The sequence below is a fragment of the Toxorhynchites rutilus genome, chromosome 2 (assembly GCF_029784135.1).
Source record: "Toxorhynchites rutilus septentrionalis strain SRP chromosome 2, ASM2978413v1, whole genome shotgun sequence".
Classification (NCBI taxonomy): domain Eukaryota; kingdom Metazoa; phylum Arthropoda; class Insecta; order Diptera; family Culicidae; genus Toxorhynchites; species Toxorhynchites rutilus.
Genome location: NC_073745.1, coordinates 261343202 through 261355391, shown reverse-complemented (window position 1 = coordinate 261355391; position 12190 = coordinate 261343202). Strand labels below are relative to the sequence as shown.

Genomic DNA, 12190 nt, shown 5'->3' with positions numbered 1-12190 from the left:
TTAGGTATACTGGTGCTCCGGCACCAATCCGTTGGGCCTAGTTACCCTTGCGGAGCAATCAGTGAATGCGACCAACAGGGAACTGGAGACCTGCACGGTTCGAGTGAGACTTTGCCTTTCCCTTAACTTGTCCTCCTTTGTTACGTCCACGATGCCGATGCCGTACAACCACACGGGTTTACGGTTTGAAAGAAAATAAGATATTTTTTTGGGGTCCGCGTGTTTTATACTCTAGCGGTACACACTCACAGGATAGAGACAAATCGGCAGACTCAACCAGAGGGGCGAGTCCAACGAGACGAACGAATGAGCGTTAAAAGGGAGCGATGGAAAAAAAATACATTCATTACGATTTGTTCGCTCGGTGGATTCACATGCAGGCTAAAAAGGGTCCTTTTCAGGATCACAAAATTATCTTCAATCTAAAGAGTTTATTGTTTTGTTATCACTCAATATCCCCATCTTGTTCGGCTAAACCTTTCCGTTTAGCGATTGCATTTGCCACTCGCCACAGCTTTCACAGTTGAAAAATTTCTTCCCATCCAGCTTGTGACACATTTTACAGTAAATTACATTCAATTGCACGTCGCATTACCTCCACTCAGTATCGGATTGGAGGTAATTTTAACCTGTAATTGAACATTTGCGATGACAGTGGTACAGTGTCGACTTTCAATGTGGGGTCATAATTTGGACCCCGAACTCTATGTTTACAAAAATGTCCAACTAAATATGTCGCATTACAGGTCCGTCCAATTAGCTAAATGTCGAGATAAGTGTAAATTACTGTACTTTCAATCTAGAAGCAATTCAAGAATTGGTGAAAATCAATAAGCTCAGAACAACTGCCAAATTCACATACTCATCATATCCTGGCAAACAAATTATGAAAAAATTAATTTGTGTTTTATTATTATTTTGGATATTGTTTTAGAAAGCATTGAACTGTATTTCCTAAACTCTTTTTTGGAAGGTTTAATGGCCCTGAAAAGCGCCTTGTTTTATGGAATGGTTCCAATTTAGAAAACTTAGTACTCGTGGTTTTGAAAAAAAACCATTTCGAACGCCCTCGATGCCGCCTTGTTCTGGATTTGCCACCAAAGCAGTTTGTATAAAGAACAAACTTTTTTCTTCTGCTACCTGATGCCGTTTTGCGATTGCGTTTGCCACTCGCCACTCGCTGCAACTGCCTGTTGTCTTGATGTCCACCGAACCGAATGTGTTCTGTTCCGAATGCGGGTTTTCTTATCGTCACGAGCAGCTTTGCTAACTCGATCACTTCGGCGGCCGAAACTATATAACGCCGGTGGACCGGTGCACTGGTACTAACGCGCTCGGCCTAGCTACCCTTGCGGGGAACTCCAGATCATCACGGTTCGAGCGGGATTTTGCCTTTCCCTTCACTTTTCCCCCTTTACCATGTCCAGACATGGCTGCTTGGGTTGGTTTGTTGATGTGTTGTGATGCGAACCGATGTGGTGTACGGTTTGAACGAGAATGATCGTTACGGAAGGAAGGAAGGTATTGTATTATAGAGACTTTAAACTTTTGCAGTTCATTCGTCTCTAGCCTTAAGAAAGGCCCTTTGAAAACTCTACTCTATTCTACTCCAGCGCTATCACCTCCGCCCTCTTGCCTTGAGAAAGGCACTCAATCCCTCGCCGTCCAGCCCGTCCAGCAACGATGTTGTCCAGTCGGTGTCCACACAAAGAATGATCGTTACGGCAGCGGAGCGGGGATTTTTAAGCTGACTGGCTGGCTCGAGAATTACGCATGTGTGAGACTGCGACCAATGTTTCGTTCATTTTTTTTTCTTTTTCCTTTCCAATCGTGCTTCATTCTATTTCGCTGCTGCTCTGGTTGCCCGTTTTGGTCGGTACGATTTGAGGAGCGCAAAATGGACCAATCATAAATGGGCACATAGTGCATTTTGACAATGCTCGATATTTCACAATTATTCAATTATTTATCTCAAGAAAAATGAAATGTTATTCGTTATGATAGATGCGTAGATATATTTTCTATCAATTGATGCAAAAACCTTCGCGATCTATTGAGAAATGCTCGAGTTATAAGCGTTCCAAATCTTGCATTTTTTCTTACTTGTTCAGTGCCTAGATTTCCATTTCACCCCCTATATCTTCCGGTTAGACGTAGTCCTACGTCAAAAAATCTAACTCAAAAACTATGAGACTTGAAAAATGTTGGTCAGAAAATGAAATGTAGACAATCGTTCACACTTTCATTGAAAAATATTGAAAATATTAACACAAAATTACTTAAAAATCAAAATATATTTTTCTCAAAAACATATTTAATTTTACTGGTGAAAAATTTCAACAACTTTTTCATGTTCCCTTTGAAAAGATAATAGTAATATTATACTCGCAACATTGACATATTCTGCAAGTCATTGCCTATTTTGGAACATGTCAATCCCGAGAAAAAACACACAAAAATGTAACGAATAAAACATTAGTTTTTCAGGAAGGTCTCGATTATGTACAGGATTCGATTATATACAGTAAAATAAACCAGAAACTGTATATAATTGAGTCCGCCCTGTACATGTTAGTACGGTACGACATGCAGAGTGTATTAGTCTTCTCATCGCGGCTACTGGACGTGTTACATCGTACGGTAGTGACAAGAGTGGGTTGAGATAAAAAAAAACATGCTCCTGTTTATTTGGCTGTTATTCTGTTTATTTGGTAAACGCGAGCTCGCGTCTGGCAGCAGTAATCGGAAAACTCAATTAACGCATAAAGTCGTCGGGTAGCAACGAATGCATTAAAAAAGTCCTTATTTTATCAAAAACTTTGCCGAATACGCTATATCGCTATATTGACTTTGAACAAAACTAGGATTATTAGCAATGAAAAACATGAAAAAGTTGTTGTTAGAAAAACTTTTTTCCTGTAGAAGTTCCCATCTTCTGGTATATAGATTTGTTGTTGGATATTATTAGGCTGTCAAAAAAGTCATGCGGTATTTCCGCGAGGTGTCGTTGTAAGCGCGTAGTTCTAGTTGTATTCATTGTATCGAATCATACTATAGCTTGTTGGAAAGGTATTTTTGCGCGCTATAATATAGTCCTTGACAGTGTTTTGTTTGGTTAAGTCGTTCGTGAGTTATAGTGTCGCTAATATGGAGCAAAATAAAGAGAAAATCCGACATATTTTACAGCACTACTATGACAAAGACAAAAATGCATCTCAAGCTGCCAATAAAATTTGTGCAGTTTATGGACCCGATACAGTTTCCATTTCCACCGCACAACGATTGTTTCAACGTTTTCGTTCTGGTGTAGAGGTCGTCGAAGATGCGCCACGCTCCGGAAGGCCTGTCGTCGAAAATTGCGACAAAATCGCTGAATTAGCCGAGAAAGACCGGCATAGTAGCAGCCGTAGCATCGGTCAAGAGCTGGGGATAAGTCATCAAACCGTTATTAACCATTTGAAGAAGCTTGGATTCTCAAAGAAGCTCGATGTATGGGTGCCACACACGTTGACGCAAAAAAACATCTTTGACCGTATCGACGCATGTGAATCGCTGCTGAATCGCAACAAAATCGACCCGTTTCTGAAGCGGATGGTGACTGGCGATGAAAAGTGGGTCACTTACGACAACGTGAAGCGCAAACGGTCGTGGTCGAAGCCCGCTGAAGTGGCTCAGACGGTGGCCAAGCCCTCATTAACGGCCAGGAAGGTTCTGCTATGTGTTTGGTGGGATTGTCAAGGAATGATCTATTATGAGCTGCTTCCCTATGGCCAAACGCTCAATTCGGACCTGTACTGCCAACAACTGGTAGCACTCATGAAGAAGAGGCCATCTTTGATAAACAGAGGCCGCATTGTCTTCCATCAGGACAACGCCAGGCCACACACTTCTTTGGTGACGCGCCAGAAGCTCCGGGAGCTCGGATGGGAGGTTCTTTTGCATCCGCCGTATAGTCCGGACCTTGCACCAAGTGACTACCACCTGTTTTTGTCCATGGCGAACGAGCTAGGTAGTCAGAAGTTAGCCACAAAAGAGGCCTGTGAAAATTGGCTATCCGGGTTTTTTGCCAATAAGGAAGCGAACTTCTATAACAGGGGTATTATGAAGTTGGCATCTCGTTGGGAACAAGTCATCGAACAAAACGGCGCATATTTGACTTAAAACAGATGATTGTAACTAATTTTATGAACAAATGAAAATTCAAAAAAAATACCGCAGGACTTTTTTGACAGCCTAATATATGCGAAATCCGTATATTTTTTTCATGATTTAAAAATTTAAACAAATTTCTACATCTCACTCTTTCATCAATATTTTGTAGGTCTTATAGTTTTCGAGTTTGATTTTTTTCTAAAAATTAAAGAAAAGTCACTTTGGCATTCTTCAAAAAAGAAGTTTAAATTATTCGAGACTCAAGTATGCAAAGCTGCTTTAACGGCCAAGGACATGCTTTCTCCTAATTGCCCACATATTCGACTGATCATTGGGCATTGGGCATTGGGCATTTTAGGCATTTTGGGAATTTTGGGCATTGAAGAAAGCACATATTAGGGTAAACGGCTTTACAGCAGGGACCATTCAATAATTTGAAAAGGACTGTAGAAATATATGTCAAAACTATCGCTAACAAGTCTGCGCTGAACCTCATCAAGAACGTTCACAAGACGGTACACAGTTCCTGTACAATCGATGGATAGCAGAAATTGAGAACACTGGCCTGTTCTAATTTTATTTTAACAGTATATCTATCGAAATTGAATTTCATACATTTTTGTTTTATTTTGTTGTAAACTAGGTTCTTCCAGAATTTCTAGGACAGTCTTTATATCAGTGCAAAATAAAAATTGCCGATACCATTTGAATGATATTTTAATCGCTTCATTAATGGTCCTTAGTTTTTCGTCATACAAATTAAATTTCGCACCATTTCTGTGTTTTATTTCAATCTTAAATTATATCGCACTTATTGGGGAACACTTTAATTCAGTGTCTTCAATCACACGACAGAAGACCGTTCAAAAGGAAATTGTCGAATTTCATACTTAAGTACAATCATTAACCGCATACTGTTTAGTACCAGATCAGTTTCTCTTCGAACTCAAAAAAATTAAATACTCTTCCAATGCCAATTCCAGATCGACCATGGGCACAGTGCCATATTCAAGCCGGACGAGGCCGGCGTTTGGGAGATTGCCATAACGTACCAGGGTCGCCATATCCAGGGTGGTCCCTTCACCTGTTCCGTGTTTGATCCGACTGGCGTGTCGGTTCATGGATTGGATGGGGCTATGCCACTACGGGCTCACTCCTTCGAAGTAGATGCCCGTGGGGTTGGTGTCGGCGGAGAACTGCACGTGGACATCGTGCATGAGAAGCGCTCGCTGGTATGTTCGGTGGAAAAGCTGCAGGAAAACAAATACCAGGTGACGTTCATGCCACGCCAGAATGGTAAACACAGAGTGTACATCTACTTCAACGGGTATGACGTTAAGGGATCACCCTACATTATGCGAGTTGGAAGCAAAGGTCGCTCGGGAAAGACACGAAGCAGTCCAATCCATGACAGCAGAATGAGATCCGAGAGCCCGTCGTTCCACTTTAACACCTCTTCCTTGAACAGAAAGAATGAAGCCATTCGACGGGAGAGATATTCTCCGCAAACGGTTCAAACTTCGAAAGAGATATACAGCACTCGAGTCACTTCCCCGGTGCGCCAAAGTCCGTCACCGAGGGAGATCCATAACAGCAGTTACAGAACCGATTACAAGAACATCTCTTCGGACAATGATCACAGCTTCAAAAAGAGCACCGAGGTGTTGGCAACGGATTTGAAAACTCCACCCAAAGACGATGGATACAATTTTGTTAAAACGGTCCGCACGGAGAACCACGTCACAAAAACCATTCGTCAGCATCGGGACTCGGAAAGTCCCAGTTTGCTTCGCGCTAGTCCCGGTTTGAGGAGCCCCCAGACTGTTTCGTCAACGATTTATGAGTCAAACTCACGGAATGTCACCGCTAGTCCCAAGTTCTACACTTCAACCACTCGGTACGTACCTTCCCCGGTCGATCGTCGCATCTCCAGCCCAATCAACATGCACGAGAAAAATGAAACGTACAAGGTTACCGAGCGTGAATCGTCTTACAAGAGCACCATCTCTCGGGATGTGGTACGTGACAGTCCTACGATCGAGATGTACAAGCCGTCTCCGTCGTCGGTCGACTATTCTTCAAACATTAAGGTCACAGCCAGTAATGGACCTTCGCGACGTGACAGTCGCGATGTTATCAACAAAACGAAGCACATGTTCTCGCACAATTCGCTGGAATCGTTGGCAAATCTCACCGAGAAACAACTCAATACGGATTTGAGCTACGATCGGACGGTGGATCACCAGACCGAAAAGAATACGCACTTCAACAAGTTCTCGCTGGGGGAGACTAATAATAACAACAATCGTAACGATAGAAAAATTATTGAAGACGAAGGGTTGTATCGCTCGGGGGGATATTTGAAGAATTACAAAACCGAGAAGAACGAGAGGTACGAGAAGTATACAACGGTGAACAGTGGTTTCGAACCGATTGGACGGGACATTACTGGTGCTAGAGCGATTCGTGTTCAGGATATTCCGGACGGGGTGCTTGGACGACCCGTGGAGTTCGAGAGTAAGTTAGACAAAATCATATTGTTGATGAACGATTATAAGCAAGTTTCCCTGTGTATTCTTATTCAGTTGATGGATCCCAAGCCGGTTCTGGAAATCTGGAAATACTGGTTAACGGAGGCCGTGTTACGTCGGCAGTCAGAGCGCTGGGTAATCAACGTTTTGTGGCTAGTTTTACACCGCACGAGTCGGGTGTACACACGGTGCAGATAACATTCAACGAAGAAACGGTACCAGGTAAGAGGCTCCGTCTGGAGTTTGATTTCGATAGTCAGATAACCTAGTTCATTTCGGTTGTACCAAAATAACAACAATTGTGACAGAATAACAGTGGTTCATTGAACAGTCAATCATTGTATCTATTCAAATCCCTTTTATTCACTACTTACCAAAACTCAAGATACCAAAGAATTCTCAGAATGTGCAGGAATAGTTTCATCATGTTGTTATCAATTGTGCCGAAGATTGCCGAAATTGCATGGCTTGGCCTCAATAATGATTGCATCTTACTACAATGGAAAAATCTTCGCTCGATACTAACACAATTTTTTTTTTGAGCAACTGTACTGCATAAATGAATCAAATGGTTTATCGAATCAATTATCATCTCGCTATTCACGAATATTTGAAAAAATAATTGCGAAGTAGCAAAGTATTACGCGCAATCAGGAACATTCACATTCTATTCATGCTACAAATCCAGATTAACGAGTTGGAACTCATCTATATTGTTTTGAATATAATTTATGCCTGAGTTTGCATGTGTCATAAAAAAAGTCATGGAACATCTCGCAGTTCAGCAGTAGTTGCATTTCTGGAAGCAGAATCGCATTCTACTTCGTCGGTAAAAAGCTGGACAAACGATGCAGCATGAACATTACTAGAATTTACTTGAATTTTTTGTTTCTTTCTTATTCAGTATTCTATTAGATGTTAGGATAAACAAAATATACTGTATTAAACACCTTAGTAACTTCCTACATGTATTAACTAATAAAAATACCATGTTTTGACATTTTTCGTATAAGATTATCATTTCACGGCATTTAATCCAACCTAACACATTAATTCGCCATTTCATATTCCAACCGACCTTCGTTTGAAACTATACGTCCACGTTTTTTGCAATGTTTCATTGCAATTAATTCCACATATTCTTTCTTTTAAATTTTTGGGTGTTCATTAGTTTTTTGAGTCTGTACCATACAATTCTATAGGACCAGGAAGATCTTGCTGCTTTGTGTCATTGTAAACAAACAATACTTCAATTTATATTCTAGTGTGTAAGTATGTATTGGTGACTACCATACATTGCATGATTTTGATATATGTGTGTGTGTGTATGCAAGCGCTGAGCGTAAACGAATGTTTTTGTATTTTTCAAGTGTCAAGTTTCTATAAGACCAGTTACATTTTCCGTTGTTGTAATTGTTTTGATCAATAAATCTGGGAAATGCCGAAGGGAAAAGTGTTCACGGAGAGAAAAGAAAAACAAATCGATGCATTTAACCAATAAAATGTTGGTATTAGAGAAATTTCTCGTCGGATTGGACGATTCCATCAAGTAGTGCTCAATTATTTGGCGAATCCTCAAGAATACGGTAAGAAGGAGAGAGCTCCGCGTAAATCGAATCTCTCTGACCGGGATAAGCGTGAAATAGCTAGAACAGCTTCGAATACCTCAAAATCCCTTATGCAATCAAAGCAATATTTCAACTTCTCAACTACTCGGGTGACAATTCGTCAAATTTTGGTAAAAAATCCTCACATAAAGAGGGTTTAAAAGGTTAAAGCTCCTCATCTTACACCATCTCACATCGGAAGACGTCTGAGTTTTGCCAGAGCTCACATGAACATGAAATTCAAATCAGAAGACCGTAGACCAGTTAATATGTTGCCATTAAACGAAAAGGTTCTCGAGATTGTAATAAAAGATCAATTGTTGAAACATATAACGAAACATGGAATACTGGTGGATGAACAGTCTGGGTGCAGAAAAAAACCACTCTTGTGAAACGGCTCTCAACTTGTTGCTCCTGAAGTGGAAACAGGCTATAGAAGCGAAGAAATTAGTATTGGCCGTATTTATTTACTTGAAAAGGGCTTTTGAAACAATAGATCGAATTAAATTACTAAATTTGCTTTACAATTACAATGTTACTGGATCTGCATTGAACTGGTTTGAAAGCCACCTGAACGGACGAACACAAATCACTATTTACAGGGACAGTAAATCATCGGTGGGACCAGTGAATCTGGGTGTGCCTCAGGGAAGTGTTCTGGGGCCGTTACTTTTCTTGCTTTATATCAATGACATCAAACAGGTGCTAAATGACAGTGATGTAAACTTATTTGCTGACGACACTGTTATATTCGTTGTAGCTGACACATTGCAAGATTGCTACACAAAGATGATCCATGAACTGCAAAACTTAGACGAATGGAAAAAAAAACTTAAGTTAAACGTAAACAAAACAAAGTACATGGTACACCCAAAGTTAATTTTTAGCACATTTTCTGGCATACCGATTTATTACATTAAATGAGCTGAAAGACAACATAAAATGTTCTATTCCCCAATACATGTATATCATTTGTATAATATATATGCTAGAGCCAATATGAGCGAGCGAAACAGGAGACACATTTAAATGAAAGCATATGAAAGCTTTTCGTATAGTTTGCCAAATACAAGGCCCAGACAGAGAAATATATATTCTCGTTCATGTTCTTCTTCATCGTCTTAGAAAACACCTCCCAACTTCATTTTATGATGAGGTGTAATATTATCACGCTCCTTTATAATAGCGCTGGCAGCTATATGGATAGCGTGGTCGTGTAAAGTAACTTCGCATTCCAGCCGGCCTTGGTTCGATCCCCATTGACGTCGTATGCACGTTTTTTTTTGCACAATCACAAATGAAAAGAGAAAAGAAAGAGAACAGAAAGTGATGTGAAAGTGATCGCATACATACAAACCATTTTTAAGCTTCAAAATAGCTCATTATTTGCGTATTTGACTCTCATGACCAGGAAATGGCAAAGATGCCATGTTTTCTGCCAACGCTAGTTTGGGTGTAGTATCCACACGAAATTTTGGCAGTGAAGATCTTAGTATAAATATTGATGGGCAAACGGTGGAATGAGCATCATCGATCAAATATCTTGGCGTTATTCTTAACGAAACGCTGCACTTCGATGAACATATTAACTATACTATGAAGAAGGTAGCTCAAAAATATGGAGTGCTTTGTACAATAAATCAATTCTTGACTTTTGAAAGAAAAATCACGATCTACAAAGCGTTGATCGCTCCACATTCTGATTATTGTGCATCTGTGCTATTTCTCTCGAATAAGAGGCAAATGCAAAGAATGAAAATTGTGCAAAATAAGGCAATGCGCCTGATATTGAAATGTGATCGACTAACTCCGCGGAGATTTATGTCCGATTGCCTGCAATGGATGTCAATGGGACAGCGTATTAAATATTGCACGCTTACGTTCATACATAAGATGACTAATGGGATGACACCGAATTATTTACAAAACACGATAACGTATGGAAGAGATATGCATCAATATAACACAAGACAAGCAAGCGTCCTCAGAACCATGAACTTTCGAATGTACCCAAAATTCCCTTTTTTATAAAGGATATAGACTATACAACACATTACCAAAAAAAGCATAGATAGGAACAAGCCTTCGAACGTTCCGTAGTATTTGTAAAGAGTTTTTGAAGCATGATCTAGATTTTTAACCCAGCATGCAATGTTAATCAATGTTAGTGTGTAAGATGACGAAGTTATAACGGATATTTGTGTTTCTTATCTTAAGACTATGATGATGATGGTATATTAATTGTTTGTTTAGTTTTGATATATATGATATTCCTTTAGTCGTAGACCCAAATTCAACTTTAAACAATAGTTTGGGCCCACGCGCGATGACAGACACAGAGAAGCATTAGATTCAACATAAGTAAAAGCAATTTCTCTCGAATAAAATTTAAAAAAAACATTCCAATGGGCTTAATGTGGAAACCAGAATGAAGCTAGGGATAGCTCAACCAGAATACTCGTAAATTCATCTTCTCAACTGATAATTATAACGTGATTTTTCTGTGTTGCGGCAGATCTCATTGCAGAGTCAGGTTGATACGTTTATATTCCAGATTGAATGTAGGGCCTGAAGTATCGGGATTAGGCTTAGGTTTGCTCAGCTGTCTGGTCTGACAGCATTAGCAGGTCATTGTCGGGTAAGCGGGAATTCCTTTGTAAATTGAAGGCTAATGCTGACATAGGTATTGGGTTCAATTCCCGATCGGTCTAGGGTCTTCGCGGGTTGGAAATTCTCTCGACATGCCATGGAATAAATAGGTCCAGATGATGATTTAAGTTGTCCTTTGAATGGGAATCTATGCCTGTGACATAAACAGTCTGTTTTTTTATAATATATTAGCTGACCCGGCAAACTTCATCCATCCCAAAATTTGTTTTTTGTTATCAATACCTTAAAAAAATCACGTTTTCTTACTATGAGCAAGTTCATTGGTCCAATCACAGAACTGTTCATTGATTGATCTTCTATTAGACCCCGTTGAATTTACTTTTTACTACAAAATTCCCAGTATTTCTAACAAAACTCATCATTATAATATCAGATTATTTTCAGACACAATTTTCTTTCATGATTTTTCAACCACTTCTAAATAACATGTTTTTCCGTTACATGGAATAAATGTTTTATACAGAATTTATGATAGAATGGAGACAACCCTAAATCGGACAATTCCTTCCTCTAGTTCTGCTCTTAGCAACACATCCTGGCGATCCCTTTTTTTTTGTATAGATAGAAGAAGATATAGGAGTGCGTTTCATCACATTAAAATTCATTTTCAGTTTCGAACAAAAATCAATTTCGCTAGCGCAAACATCAAATGGACTAACAGCACATGTGACTATGTAATTGTAGAACATATGGGAATTCAATTTTCCGAATTTTCCCTTTTTCCTTCAGAGTTTTCCGAAAATTTTCAATTGTCATGTTTGGTTGGAATATTTTTGGTTGAAATATGTGTAATAGGTTTATGGGACCCCCTCTCCATCCCAGATGAGGGAGGGGTGTAGCATTATAGAAATATTTCTCATACCCAAAAACCCTCACATTCCCAAATTGTGCTTGATTAGTTCTCGAGTTAGAAGTTTGTGTTTGTGTACCCCCTGTAATTTATGTTTCATTTGTATGGCAGCCCCCCTTAGAGAGGAGGTGGAGTGTTTAACCACCATAGAAACATTTATTGCACTCCAAAACCTTCACATGCCTAATTGGTTTCATTTGCTTGATTGGTTCTCCAGTAAAGAAGAAATTTGTGTTTAATTTGTATGGCGTGATTTACGAAAGAAGGAACAGTATTTTTCAACTAGGAATTTTGGTGGAGACTCGTGCATGGTTTGGGCGGGATTCTGTGCAACCGGAAAGCTCAAGATAGCTTTCATATTATTCAAGGATTACACAAAT

The 12190-nt window shown here is 39.7% G+C and overlaps 1 protein-coding gene across 6 annotated transcripts in view; it reads left to right on the top strand.

The window, feature by feature from the left end:
• The window catches only part of LOC129771708 (filamin-A), a 161421-nt gene that overhangs the window by 62140 nt on the left and 87091 nt on the right, over window positions 1–12190 (top strand). For all 6 annotated transcript variants that reach the window (XM_055775643.1, XM_055775647.1, XM_055775648.1 and 3 more), the window contains exons 6-7: window positions 5136–6669; window positions 6738–6905. In XM_055775643.1, coding sequence (XP_055631618.1) covers window positions 5136–6669; window positions 6738–6905 — 1702 coding nt within the window. The remainder of the gene's footprint in view (window positions 1–5135; window positions 6670–6737; window positions 6906–12190) is intronic.